This window comes from Microcebus murinus, chromosome 18, assembly GCF_040939455.1.
Source record: "Microcebus murinus isolate Inina chromosome 18, M.murinus_Inina_mat1.0, whole genome shotgun sequence".
NCBI classification, from domain to species: Eukaryota; Metazoa; Chordata; class Mammalia; order Primates; family Cheirogaleidae; genus Microcebus; species Microcebus murinus.
In genome coordinates, this window is record NC_134121.1 from 8,976,946 (window position 1) to 8,992,025 (window position 15,080).

The 15,080-nt window shown below is 49.3% G+C and overlaps 1 protein-coding gene across 1 annotated transcript in view; it reads left to right on the forward strand.

Moving 5' to 3' along the window:
• GLP2R (glucagon like peptide 2 receptor) overlaps positions 1-15,080 on the forward strand; it is a 52,384-nt gene that overhangs the window by 22,758 nt on the left and 14,546 nt on the right. The window contains exons 5-9 of the mRNA XM_012748000.3: positions 397-503; positions 3,018-3,171; positions 5,722-5,881; positions 6,861-6,921; positions 7,718-7,787. Of these exons, the coding sequence (XP_012603454.2) occupies positions 397-503; positions 3,018-3,171; positions 5,722-5,881; positions 6,861-6,921; positions 7,718-7,787 (552 nt within the window). The remainder of the gene's footprint in view (positions 1-396; positions 504-3,017; positions 3,172-5,721; positions 5,882-6,860; positions 6,922-7,717; positions 7,788-15,080) is intronic.

The following is a 15,080-nucleotide window of genomic DNA, read 5'->3' on the forward strand; positions in this document are numbered from 1 at the left end:
GAAATCCAGCCCCATCTTCCAGAAAGAAGGACCCATGAATTCCAGGTACAGCACTCCCAGGAACAAAGAGCTTGTCCTGATTCCCAAGGCACCCTCCCGTCCTGGACGCAATTCTTGTATCAGTGCTGGCCGTGGCCCAGTCCTGGGGGTGAGGCCCACCGTGGCTCCTCACTCCTTGAGGACCCCTGGGCCCCCGAGATGTGCTAGAAGGGAGTCTACGCTACCTTACCTGGGTGTCAACAAGGGCAGGGGGGGGGAAGTTATTTAAACACAGGTTTGGGGCCAGGACATGTCTCAGTCCATGCCTAGACCTTGGTGGCCTTGGGCGTGGAGCTGGGGGTTGTGGGTCACAGCCCCACGACTCGGTGGTCATGTCTGTTCCTCCTCTGTGTTCAGGTGGATCATTATGCCTTGCTCTCAACCTTGCAGCTGATGTACACCGTGGGATACTCCTTCTCTCTCGTCTCCCTCTTCCTGGCTCTCACCCTCCTCTTGTTTCTTCGGTGAGTGGAACCTCTGCGGACGCGTGTTCAGGCATGTACAGTAGTCCCCGCTTATCTGCGGGCACGCACTCTAAGCCCTATATATACACGCTATGTTTTGTCCTCTACATACGTGTCTGTGATGAAAGTTTAGTCTATAAATTAGGCACAGTAAGAGATTAACAACAACAACAATAAAATAGAATTATCATAACAATATACCATAATAAACGTTATGTGAATGTGGTCACTTTCTTTCTCAAAGTACCTTCTTGTACAGCACTCACCCTTCTGCTGACAAAGGGCTGGGGCAGGTGAGTGTGAGATTTTGTCATGCTGCCCAGAAGACTGTGCAATTTAAAACTTGTGAATTGTCTATTTCTGGAATTTTCCCTTTAATATTTTTGAACCATGGTTGACCGTGGGTAACTGAAACTACGGAAAGCCAAGCCATAGCTCCGGGAGGGACGGCTGTATTGTGTGATTTGCTCACTGGCTGCCTCTGGAAGGCCGTGGAAGACTGGGCTGGATGTGCCATGAGTCACCAGAGCTGGAGGTGGCCTGAGAGAGCCTCCAGTGCACCCATCCTATTTTGCAGACGAGGGGAAGACAGGGATACCTAAGTCCCGGTCAGAGGCATGAGTCGCCCCCAACCACAAAGCCGGTTCACTACGCAGCTAGAACTTGAACCTGGGACTCCTGGCTGCCCTGCCTCTTTTGGATTAGAGACCGTCTGTGTGCCTGGCCCTGGTCTAAACCCCTGATCACACCCATTTCTACCATAGCCCATCCTCAGCACGACTCTGTGGGAGACATTCTTTTTACAGAAGAGATTAAGAACCTTCCCCAAGGTACATAAGTGAGTGGAAGAGCTGGGCCTTTAATCCAGGGCCCTCGGGCTCCCATCAGCTATGAAATGTAAGCGCTTACTCCTAAGCACTTTCCATGCACAAGGGCATTTAAATCTCGTTCTAACTCAAATTAGGATTAATTCTAATCTTGAGAAATTAACAATATTGTGCCCCCCCACACACACACTTTGTAAGTGTGTTAGCTGAAATATGAAGACAGGAAGTCACTCGCCCAGGACCGTACAGCCAGTGGGCGATGGGGCCGGGGCCACAGCAAAGCAGTCCGGGATCCGAGCATTTCTGTCCCCTTACACGGTCAGAATCCAAAGCCTGAGTGCATTTTACTAGATCCTGTTTTCAGAAATCACTCAAGTGAGGTATTTAGGGACACACCAAGAAGCCCTCCGAGGCAGTCTCTGCATCTCGGCGTGTTAGGAATACAAGTGATGGTGATGTGGCAGAAGGAGCATTCGACACAGACCCAGGAGACCCGGGCACTGCTTGCTCCGCGCCTGGCCTCACTTGACTCCTCGGTCCCAGGGTGTTCAGTGGCTCCTGGAGCAGGACCGTGGCCATCTGGCCCCCAGGGAGCGTCCACAGCCCACTGGCTGGCTGTGACCTCCTGCCTCCACGCACCTTCCCAAAGTCCCAGAACCGAGCCAGGAGGAAGAAACGCCCGCAGGGGCTGGGCCACCGGGTATCTGTTTTACCAGCAAGGCCAGTCACTGCCCTCGAACAGTCCCCGGTCTAGTTAGGGAGAAGGAGGCATAAGTCATAACATGCAAGGACCGGCCTCAGTCCTTTCTGGAAATTAAAAACATAATAATAGCTCTAAAGCAAAGAAGGACAGGGAATGTGCTGGAAGAGTGCTTTCGGCTAGTGAAACCAAGGATGCAGAGCAGGTCCTCAAACCACGGCCCGCGGGCTATATGCGGGGGGTTTTGCCCCGTTTGTTTTTTGCTTCAAAATAAGATATGTGCAGTGTGCATAGGAATTTGTTCATAGTTTTTTTAAAACCATAGTCTGGCCCTCCAACGGTCTGAGGGACAGTGAACTGGCCCCCTGTTTAAAAGGTTTGAGGACCCCTGATGCAGACTGTCACATCAGCCTGCAGGAGACCGCGGTGAGTGAGGGAGAGGTGATGGGAGCTGACATTTTTTCTGAGCACGTATTATGTGCACTTTACACAGATCAACCGATTTAATCACCCCACAGCCCTTTGAGGTAAGTGCTCTTGTTCTCAGTGGTGGCAGAGCTTGGAGAGCTGTACTCTGGCCTCAGAGTTCCTGCTCTGGGTCTCAGCCCCACTGCTTACTGCTCTGAGACTTTGAGCAGGTGGGTGACTTAATCCTTCTGCTTCGATTCACTTACTTACAAAATCAGGATGATAACAGTGCCTGCTCCCCCAGTGGTGGGCGGGAGCAAGGACACCCACAGGTACATGCACAGGGTAATGGCCTGGCATGCTGAACATGTCGTACAGGTGATAGCCGTTATTACCCCCATTTTACAGGTGAGGAAAATGAGGCACGGAGAAGTAAGATCACAAAACCCAGAGGTCCAGCTCTGGAACCCACAAACCTCCATATTTAGTGGTAGATACACACAAGCATGACAGGCAGAGACCTGTTTGGTCTGAGCCATTCTTGCCTGAGGGAAGGAATCTGGCTTTCTCCTTGCGCAGAAAACTCCACTGTACACGCAACTACATCCACATGAACTTGTTTGCCTCTTTCATCCTGAGAGCCGTGGCGGTGCTGGTGAAGGACGTCGTCTTCTACAACTCCTACTCCAAGAGGCCCGACAGTGAGGCCGGGTGGATGTCCTACCTGTCAGAGGTAAGCCCTCCTCACCACGCACATCGGCGCTCCCAGACAGTGGTCGGCCCTGGGAACCTGAAGTTGGGCAGGCGAGGCTGCAGAGGGGGCGAGGGGACAGAGGGGTGTCCAAGGCTCCTGGTTAGAGAGGCAGCACATGACTTAACAAAGCCACCAGCTCCCAAGAGCGGGCCAGGTGAAGGAGGCAGCTGCAGAAAGGTTCACCGCGGCCACCGTATATCCTTGTGAGGGAAATTTCTTCATTTTCTAGCAAAAGAACCGGACTAGATCACCCTTCTTCACAATGACAGTTGACCCTCTGTATCCCTGGGTTTCACATCTGTGGATTCCACCAACCTCAGACAGAAAACGTCTGGGGAGAAATGAAAAGGATGGCTGCGTCTGTACTGAACACGTACAGGCCTCCCCCTTGTCCTTATTCACTGAACAATTCAGTTTAGCATCTGTTTACCTATCTATTCTCACTGTATTCGGTATTACAAGTAATCCAAAGATGACTTAAAGTATGCAGGAGGATGTGTGTAGGTTATATGCAAATACGATGTCATGTTATACCAGGGACTTGAGCATCTGTGGATTTTGGTCTCCAAGGAGGTCCTACAAGGCCAGGGCACAGTGGCTCACGCCTGTAATCCTAGCACTCTGGGAGGCCGAGGCGGGCGGATGGCTCAAGGTCAGGAGTTCAAAACCAGCCTGAGCAAGAGCGAGACTCCATCTCTACCAAAAATAGAAAGAAATTAATTGACCAACTAAAAATACATATACAAAAAATTAGCCGGGCATGGTGGTGCATGCCTGTAGTCCCAGCTACTCGGGAGGCTGAGGCAGTAGGATCGCTTGAGCCCAAGGGTTCAAGGTTGCTTTGAGCTAGGCTGACGCCACAGCACTCTAGCCCAGGCAACAGAGTAAGACTCTGTCTCAAAAAATAAAATAAAATAAAAGGAGGTCCTATAACCAATCCCCCAAGGATACTGTGGGATGACTGTACTATTTCCTTTAAAGCAGCAAATCTTTTCCACGTTGAACTCTGCATCTATTGAGATGGCTTTTCCTTTATCTTACTAATAATGCAGTAACCTGTTAAACTAACCTTGCATTCCTGGAATAAATCCAACTAGGTTTCGATATAATATTCTTTCTCCTACATTGCTGAATTCAGTATGTTAATATTATGTTTTGTTTAGCATTTCTTCATTTATATTCATGAGAAAAATTGGTCTGTAATTTTCCTTTCTTGTAATGCCTTTGTCAGGTTTGGATATCAGGTTTGTGCTGACCTCTTAACAAAATTCGAACGACTTGCAAGTGAGAACATGTGATATTTGTCCGGGGAGGTTTTTGTTTGTTTTTGTTTTGTTTGCTATTTATTATTTGACTATTGCATCCTATTCATACTCTCCCATTTTACTCAGTGAAACTCCCATTAAAACATGTGAAAATGTAAAAGAAAAAAAGTTGGAACTAGTTCCCTGTTTCACTATTCTCTGGAAGAATTTGTTTAAGATTGGTTTTATTTCTTTCTTAAGTATTTGAGAGATTATGCCAGTGAGACCATTTGGATCCAGAGTCGTCTTTATTGGAATTTTTCAAATTATGGATTAAATATGGATATTACATTTTGATCTTCTATTTCTTCTTATCAGCTGTAGTAACAAGTTTCTGTAGGCATTTGTCTATTTCATGTAGCTTTCAAATGTACTGGCATTATTTTGTTCATGACGTTCTCTGCAGGCCTTCTGGAGTCCAGTGGGTCTGGAAGGGTTCCTTCCTGAGATTGATGGATTCCATCTCTGCTCCCTTTCTTTCACCCCTTGATCATCCTTGCCAGAAGTTTCTCAATTTTATTGGACTTTCCAAAGAACAGACTTTGGGGCTTGTTGATCCTCTTTAATCAGTGTTCTCTATTTCATTAATTTCTGCTTTTATCTTTGTTTCCCCTTACGTACTTTCTTTGGGTTTAATTTGCTATTTTTTTCTAACTTTTTTGACATGATGCTTAATATAATTGATTTTTAGCCTTTTTCTTTTTCAACAAATGCATTTAAGGTTATAAGTTTCATTCTAGGCTTGGCATTAGCTGAGTACCACAAGTTTGAGTATGCCGTGTTTTCCCTACACTCAGTTAGGAAATAATTTCTAATTTCTCTTATAATTTCTTCTTTGATTTGTGGGTTACTTAGAAATCTATTTCCTAATCGCTAATGATATTAAGATATTTTTAGTTATTGATTTGTAGCTTAATTGAACCGGGGTTGGAGAATATACTGTTCAGTGTTTCCATTAGAGCAGTTGCTGCTGATGAATTCTCTCTGTTTTCGTTTGTCTAAGAATGTCTAGAATGTTGAGGAAGAGGCTGGTCGTTGAAGCCTGCACGAGGCCCTCCTTCTTTCACGTGCTGCTGTTGTTGCCACCTCTCTGAGATGGCCAGCAAGGGCCCGGGAGAGAGGGGAGTAGAGAGGGAGGGGTTGTGCTGGGGGCGGCCCTTCTCCACGCACCTGGGGGCAGAGCTGGGGACGCCGGAATCGCCCTCAGCCGTTCTGTCCCCTGCAGATCTCGACCTCCTGCCGCTCGGTCCAGGTTCTCCTGCACTACTTCGTGGGCGCCAATCACTCATGGCTGCTGGTCGAAGGCCTCTACCTGCACGCACTGCTGGAGCCCTCCGTGCTTCCTTCGAGGCGGCTGTGGGCCAGATACCTGCTGGTGGGTTGGGGTGAGTGACCTGACCCCTGACCTCCTCTCCCGGGGACCCATGAGAACGTGGGAGCCTGATAGAGCATTCGGCTGGAGTTAGAAAACTCACTGGAGCGTGGCTTCTGGGACAGATAAGTCCTTGATGTCAAGAGGCTTTGAGCAGAAGTGTGTGTATGTGCGTGTGCCCGTGCACATGTGTGCACGAGTGCGGGAGGCCCCGTGCACACATTCAAAAATTGAGAAGTTCTTCGGTGGAATTAGATGACGTTCCTCCTACCCTGTGCCCAACTGGATTTGTTTGGGATGCGATAATGAAATTCCTGTGTAATTTAAATGCCGCACGTTACTTAGTCATAATCCCGGGGGAGGGAAGGGCTCTCTTCCTGGCCTGTAGGCAGCGGCCTTCTTGCTGTATTCTCACACGGTGATGGCAGAGAGAAGCCAAGCTCTCTGGTCTTTTTATAAGGGCACTAATCCTGTCCTGAGGACCCCCCTCCCACGACCTCATCTAAATCTTATTACCTCCAAAGGCCCTACCTCCACTCGGGGTGGGGTTTTAACATACGAATTTTTGGAGGACACAGTGTTTGATCCGTAACACCAAGTCTTCAAGATGAAGTTCATTGATTTAAAAAAAATATGACCAAGAGTATCCAGATGTGGAGCCCCTCCCTCCAAAAACTCTTGGAGAACTTGATGCTACAGGATTCAGAGGAAACAACTTGGGCCCACCATTCAGGACGTTTTGGCTCATGTCTTTACTCGACTCTGCTTTGTGACAAGCGGTGAGTCCCTTCGCTCTGGGTCCTGGTTTCTCAGATATGAAAACAACAGAAGGGCCCTGTCCTGCCATAGGTCTCTCCAACTCTAAAGGTCCATGAATCTGTGACGTTCGGGTTTATACAAGTTTAACTTCCTGTGCTCGCCCCATCGGATGTGGTGGGAGGCAGGAGGCTTCGACCAACTTCTAACTACATTCCCCTGTGTTTCCTCCCCAGCCTTCCCTGTGCTCTTCGTTGTCCCCTGGGGCATTGCCCGTGCACACCTGGAGAACACAGGGTAGGTAACTCACCTGGTTTTACTCTTCCATGAGCCAGTAATTCCCAGATATGCCCAAATATAAGGAATGACACCATCTTCCCAAAGAAAACATCCATCCCCTCTCCTTTTGGCCCTCTAGAATATACTTAGGGATATAGAGAAATAATCAAAGATCTTATGGTAATTACTTTATTACTTTAGCTACATATGCAAATTAGCACGAAGATGCTGTCTGGTTTAGCTGCAGCCCTTCGTACGTAAGGACACAAACACAGGCATGGTCATTGCAGCACTGGTCACAGCGAGGAAAGAAAAAAGCCAAACAAACAAGCAAACAAACCCAGAATGCCCACCAATATGGGAATCATGGAACAAATTGTGGCACATCTATATTGCAGAATATTATGAGACTACTGGAAAGAAAAACCAAGTTGGTTCTTCATAGGGACTCTTAGGGACTGAACCTCAGCAGCGTATCTCAAGCCTGTTGCTGAATACTTATTGTATGGTCCCACTGTTTTCCTCCAAATAAAACCACAAAACCACTATGTAATTCAGGATTTATGTTTGTATGAACATGGAGAGAAACGTGGAAGGATGTGCACACCAGGCTGTTAACACTGAAGACAACTTACTGGTGAGAAAAGTCAAGAGTACCAGGACCGACAGGGGAGTGTAGTCCTCTCTTCCACCTCCCCGCCCCGGAGGGAAGCGGGCCGGAGCGCAGGCGTCCTCCTCCCAGGCGGCACAAGAGCCTGACATCCAACCTCCTCCCGATTCTTAAGTCTTCTTCTCCCTCCCTCTTTGCCCTCAGATGCTGGGCCACAAATGGGAACAAGACAGTCTGGTGGATCATCCGAGGACCCCTGCTGTTTTGCGTGACAGTAAGGACCATCCCACCCACCCTTTTTGCGTCTGAGCTCAGCAGCTGTGGGAAACACCCCGAACTCTATCCCCCAACTCCCTGATCCCTTGAGAAGGAGAAGCTGAACTGAGAGCAGTTTCGGCTGAAGGAGAAGAAGTTAGAAGCTTCTCTCTGCTCTGGTTCAGGACGTAAATTCAGAGTCACACTGTAAGCCTTCTTCCCTCTGGGTCTCCCAACCGTGCACAGAGCCCTGCAATCGGCTCTGTGGTCTGGTATCGAAGGGCTGCGCTGTGCCCGAGGCCCTGGGGACCCAGGTGTCTTCCGTGATAGAAGTGCCAGTGAAGCAGCACTGATGCCCTGACGCCACTCGCAGGAGGGGGGAAGAGACTAAGGGAACTTCTTGCACAGGAGGAAAACATGCAGTCAGTATTCACCCGAAGCAGGGACAGGGCTGGAATCCAGACATAGACGCCACTCTGAGACCTTAAGGAGGAAGGGCCTGTCATTGTCGTGGCCCAGAATATTTGGGATGGGGAAGGGTGGCCGGCTCAGAGTCAAAAAGCCCCTTTAGATGATAGAATGTGAGAATGAAATCTGGCAAAGAAGCCAGGGGGAGGAAGCAGGGCGTTGGCGCACGGGGGGTGGGGCGGGCTAGCAGGAGCGGGGAGGGAGGCGGGAAGTCCTCCTGCACAGACAGCGCCCGCCAGGCGCCGGCACGTGTTCCCGCTCTGCCCTCCCTCTTCTGCAAGGGCTTGCTGGACGATCTCTTTTTGCCATTTCATGTTAACAATCCGGTGTTTGTGGCGTCATGAAAGAAAACGGCTAGTTTTTATAAAAGACTGTCAATATTTGTCAATGACAGAGGGCAACTCTCTGTTCAGCCCTGGGCGTGACCCGGAGGGGAAAGTGTTCGCAGAGATGGCGGGAAAATGAAAAGCGTGCGGGGGCCCTTGATCCTGGGGCTGCGTCATGTCTAGATGGTCACTGGACACACAGCAGGAGCCAATGCTCCAAATGAAGTCTGAGTGCACACCCCCCACACATGGCACCGTGAGCCCTGCCTCAGTCGCCTCCCTCTCTCCACAACCCTCCCCTCTCCAGCCACACTGCCCAGCCGGGGTCTCAGCACCCCCCCCCCCCCCCCCGTGCTCGGGCCCCTCCACCAGGCCCGGTAACATTTATTGAGCACCTCCTACTTACTGGCTCCATTGCTAAGTGCTTCGTGTGTGTGAACTCATTGAATCTTCCCAACCAAACTATGAGGTAGTTGCTGTTATTCTTATGTTTATTTTATTGGCAAGCACAGTGAGAAGATGAGTATTTACTTTCCTAAAGTCATGGAACCAGTAACTGGGAGCTGGATCTCAGCCCAAAGAGCCTGGCTGGGTGGCAGCTGGCACCTGCAGCCATAACCCCGTGCCGCTGCTCAAACAATGTCTGTGTCTCCAGCCCCTGGCCTGGATTACTGGCTGCTGTGGGCCCTCTCACACCTTAGTACCGGGGTCCAGACGCCCCTCAGGTTCCAACTCCTTCCCTCCGCCATCTTAGCCACCTGCCGACCCCATCCTCGTCTTTCAAGTCTTGAGTCGAGCACCGAGCTCTCTGTGCTGCTGTACCTGGGTGCACACCCCAAGAAGCGGAAATGGTCACACCCTCCTTCAGTCCTTCCTGGGTCCTGTGCGGGCTCCTGCTCCAGCAAACTTCAAGTATTTGGTTAAAGCCTGTTTGCTGCCTCCGTGAGCCCCATGTTCTATTCATCCTGGCAGCCGGCTCAAGCCTATGCAGGTCCTCGATAACCTTACTCGGTGGATACTTGGGAGCCACGCTTGAGGCCCTTGAGGGTTCTTGCTCACCAAGCAGAAGGAAGCAGCATGGAGGCCAACAGCCATCCGTAGGATGGAGGTCAGGGCTGGGCTAGCTGGACCCTGAGTGTTTACCTTGCAGTCTTCTAGAAGCTACATCAATGGCTCTCAAACTGGGTTGCTCTTGGAATCCCCTAAGTATCTTCAAAAATTCTTTTTGCCCGAGTCCCACCTCCACACATTCGTGTTTCATTGGTCTCAGGAGTGGCCAGGAGGTGCTAACGTGCCAGCAGGGGTGAAAAGCCTGTTGCTACGTCCTTGCTATTCCAAGAGTGGTCCTTGGACCAGGAGCACCGGCATCCCCTGAGCAACTCTTTGTTATAAATGCAGGTCCTCAGGCCCCACCCCCAGGCCTGCTGAATCAGCACCTGCACTGAAATGAGACCCCTAGACTTTGGAAGCTCATTAAACTTGGTCAAGCTCTTTGTCTACACCTGTGGTTCTCAACACTGGCTGCACATTAGGAATACCATGGTGGCTCATACCCCAGACCAATGACATCAGCAATTTTGAGATTGGGGCCCAGGAACTTGTAGTTTAAAAGCTCTCAAATAATTCTAATGGACTCTCAGGACTGGAACCCCTGCTCTGGGCCCTGGCACTTTGGCCCTCCATGGCTGGCTGTCCTGAATGCTAGTTTCTCCTGGTGATTCCTGGTTCTTAGAGTGGCACTCTCTTCCTAGCATGACGAGAGAAGGTGCTGTATCTTCTCACCTTGGTAAAGTGACCTTTACATGCTGTTGCTTTCACAACTGCAGGCGTGGTTGGCTCCACCAGCAGGGCCACAGCCACCTTAGCTGACGGTGGCCCCTCATCTTCCCATGCAGGCCTCCTCTTCCTCCTGCTCACCCACCCAGCAAATGGCTTCACCATCCACCTACCAGACACCCACGCCAGAAAGCTGGGTGTCCTCCTAGCTCCCATCCTCTTCCACCCTGCAACATCCACTTAGACTTCGAGTCTAGTCAGTTCTTCCTCTAAACCCATCTCCTCTTCCCCAATCCCATGGTTGCTACTCTTATTCTGCCCCTTGGCATTCCTTGTGCAAAAGGAGACCTATTCGGTCTCTGTTCCTTCATTCTTGCCTCTGGAAATCATCCTCCTGTTGCAGCCAGAGTGATCTGTTTGGAGTAACATTTGATTATGTCTCTCTTCTACCTGTGACTCTTGGATGGGTCACTATTGCCCTCAGGCCTGGCTCCCAACTCCTTGGTGTGGTCATTGTCATTCCCTGTCTACTCATCCAACTGTAAGCACCCTAAGCTCTACTTAAATGGAGACATTCCAAGTTCTCCAATTACACCATGGAGTCTCACTCCTCCCATGCCTTTGCCCCTGCTGTCCTCCTGCCTGGACATGGCCTCAAGTCTGCCTGGTGAATTCTCTCTCTCCTTGGAGATTGGGCCCTTTATTAATCTCTCTATGCTCCCAATTAAAGAAAGTCAACAGGCGTGCCTGCAAGGCAGCATTGCACAATCGTCCTCAAGTCTATGAAGGTCTTAGAGAGAGCGTTGCTAAACTGTTGTCTGCGTCTGCAGGGGCTTGGACAAGAGGAAATGGGCTTGATAGAAATGGAAGAAGTTTCCCTTGGTCACAGGAAGAATATTTAACCATAAACTGGTAAAACACTGACATGAACCACAGAGAAGGGCTTTGGATTTCCCAACTCTATCAGTCTCCAAGAAGAGAATCCGTTCTGAACAATAGGGAGCTAAACCTCCCCGACCCACACAGCTCTGGGAGTCTACGACTCTGCACAGTGGTTGCAGGGTTCCCAGAAGAGTGGAATGTATGTGTCCTACCAGACGTGAAGGGGACAAGAGAGGCCGTGTAGCGAAGTGAAGGAACGAGCGAGGAGTCGAGCGCCCTGTTCTGCGGCTGACCTTGATGTGCCCTTGAGCCCAGCAGCTGCCCTCTCTGGGCGCCTGCTTCCTCATCTGTAAAAGCAGGGCTAGACTAGACTAGTGGTTTTGAAACACAGGTGATTCTGCCCCCTGGGGACATTTGGCCATGTCTGGAGACATTTTTAATTGTCACAAATTGGGGGTGGGGGTGTGGGAAGAGTGCTGCTACTGGCATCTGGTGGGCGCAGGCCAGGGATGCTGCTCAAAACACTGCAATGCACAGAACAGACCTTCGAACAAGAAATTACCCTGCCCCAGATAGCAATAGTGCAGAGGCTGAGACACCCTGGGCTAGACAGTGGCTGCACATTAGAACAACCTGGGGAAGTTTAAAAAATACCCAGCCTGGACTCCACCCAGACTGATGGAATCAAAACTTCTGCCACGTAGAGCTTCCTTAGCACTGGACTGTCATGCACCCACTGCTCTGCACCTTCGTTCAGCATTCGTTGAGCACCTTCCCTGTGCTTGGGTTTCTGCTAGGTCCTCTCAGAGTTCCTGTCCTTGGGGGATTCAGAATGTCATAGTTATTATTCTGAGACTCATCAGACTATGGCTGAACCCATATCTACCTTCACGTTTGGTCATTTGACCAATTTTGCAGTTTCCCCCTGATGTGAGTAGACATAACCCCAGCTCTAAAAGAGAATTCCTTAACCCACAGTATGGAAGCTGCCTGGCTCCCTGAGTGACTGCGTGGAGCAGAGCCGCCCCCCCCCCCCCCCCCCGCTGCACTAGATGGTGACATAAGCAGAAAAATAAACTTTTGTTGTGTTAAGGAAAAAGAAAATTCTTTGACCTCCACATATATTCTATCTAAACTGAAGTACCAAAAAGTAACATAATAATTAAAATTGAGCTGGTAGCACTTGGCATTTTAGGGTACTTAACGGTTGATGTATTTTTTTTTTTAATCTTGGCCAAATTTGAGCCTGGGCCCTATTTTGGGGAGCATGGAGCAGAAGCTTCTGGAGAAAAGGCAACTGTCCATGGAGAGCTTAGCCCTGGGACCAAGGAGTCTGCTGTCCCAGGTCCGGGCTCCCAGTCCCACAGCCTGGTCTCTCCTGTGGCTCCCGCAGCTGGGTCTGCATTGGTGTATCAGCACCTGGTTGGTGTGAACGTCGTGTATTATGCTGGATTTCCAGATACCTCCGCAGACTTTATTGGCTACAAGGTTTCAGAATGTTTCAGAATGACCACAACGTGGCTAAAGAATCCAGATGCTCTTTGGGTCTTTCGCTAGGCACAGAAAATGGAGAATCACCACTTCTTTATTTGTATAAGACTTCACTACTTAGATTAGCCTGTCACCCCTGCAATGGGTGTACCTTTAAGGTTGAATCATATTGGAACATGGTACATTCTCACATCCTAGTGTCCCCTGCCCCCAATAGAATATCAGTAAAGTCTTGATTAGTCCTTCTCAAGGACAGCCTTACAAGATCATTGCACCATGCAAGGTCATCCTATTCATATCCTGCTCCCTGCAGATAACAGACTGACCAGATTGAGCACCCAGTTGAATGGCTTTTTTGAGCCAACCAATTGAATGAACCATCTGTCGAATTTATGAAGGCATAAAGTCAAAAGCCTTCATTTATTTTTGTTAAATCTCTTTTGATAGCCTCAGAGCCTGGCGGAGCTGAGAAACTGGTGACATTAGTCTTCACTAGCCTTGTCCCTCCTTAGGTCCTCTGCCTCACCAGGAACTCAGAGGCTTTCTGCTGTTCCAGGTTTCCCAAGACATCCCCTCATTTCCCATACTCTCCTCTTCTGAAGAGTTACAGTGGAAATCTCCCTGTACCCTGAGTTTCCCCACCCCATCAAAACTTACCTTTGCTGTACCCCATCATCTGCTTTCCATGGTGAAAATAAGGCAGATAGTAGGTAATTATTGAGGTCTTCATTGTTGTAAAAATAAGTGAATGAATGAATGAAAGGGCTTTCTCTCTCCTTTCCTAGTCATTTCTTATGTTCTAGGGGACACGTGCATTTCAGCAGGGCTCTTGGAGAGGGAGTGTTGGAACCCAAAGGAGTAGCTCTCAGAGTAGGCATGTTAGTTCACACGGCAAGCCATAGGGGGAGGCGCTTTGGGGCCGATTCAAGAGTTGAAGGGTAGAAGAAGGCTACCCCTGAGCTCTTGCCATGTTAGCAATCACCTCTGCCAACCTGTTGGCCCAGATCTGTGCACAGAAGCCGGGGCGCCAAAAAAGTGTCACCAAAACATCTGAGAGTGCATCTGTACTCTCTAGAACCTGGAAGGGAGCCTTATATATTTGGGGTCCTAAGTGCCTCGCATCTGGTCACAGATTTCTTCTTTCAGCCCCTTTCCTGCTTGTGTACAAGTGAAGAACAGCACCATCCAAATGTGATCGCTGACTCTTGTCTTCCTGGAAGCCCAGCCGAATAGAGGCTCCATGGTAACCGGGCTGGTGTTTCGTCCCACCGCAGTGAGGAGGTGCTTCTCCCATATGGCCCATTAGTTGATGCCCGTTTGCTCTTGTCTGGTCTCTGGCAGACACAAAGAACAGCAAATCAACATGCTTCTCATCTCATTACAAGCCTTCATTTCCTAGGTGACAGCCCTAATTGAAATTAATTTGCTGAAATACGTGCCTTTCCCTGCTAAGCTTACTTTGTAAGAAAAATGCCTGTGTTTAACAAACCCCTAAGCCAAGGACACAACGTTTTCTTTTTATGATGAAAAGCAGATATCCCATTAAAAGGGATAAATTACTTGGTTACATTTAGTTTGTATTTAAATTTTCTGTTACTAAATATTCTTTGGCCGGGAACCTCCATCATTCCTGCTGGTTTACAGACTGGATAAAGAGCTCCTCGCCCAAAACGAGGCTTTTGGCATTTGGCGTTGACTCTCCCAAGGCCAATAAAGCAAGCACTAACAGGTACATACTGGATTCTACAGCTCGTGTTTCATTATGTAGCGAAAGGATTTTGTTTCTAGACAGGGACAGTATTCTCTAGAGACTTTATTCCATTAATTGTAACCTGATCGCTCTCTCCATCAACTCTTTCTCATTTGCATATGCAGGGGCATTTTTAGGTCTTTTCAACCTTAAAATCAGTTGCAACCCAAAACCTCTTCCAGCCCTGCAAATAAAAGTGGGAAGCCAGGTGCAGTGGCTCATACCTGTCATCCCAGCACTTTGGGAGGCTGAGGCAGGAGGATCACTTGAGCTTAGGAGCTTGAGACCAACCTAGGCAACATAGTGAGACCCTGTCTCACTAAAATAAAAATTAGCCGGGCATGGTGGTGCGTACCTGCAGTCCCAGCTACTTGGGAGGCTGAGGCAGGAGGATCGCTTGAGCCCAGGAGTCTGAGGTTGCAGTGAGCCGTGATCGTGCCACTGCACATCAGCCTGAGTGACTGAGACTGTGTCTCTAAAAAGAAAATTAAAAAAAGCAGGGAGACAGTATCTCCACTGTGTATCCCTTGTCAACCCTTGTTCCATCACTGTGCCTCCCTTCACAGCCAAGCCTCTTAGACGTTGTCTACACTGTCTCTCCTCTTCCCGTTGCATTCAC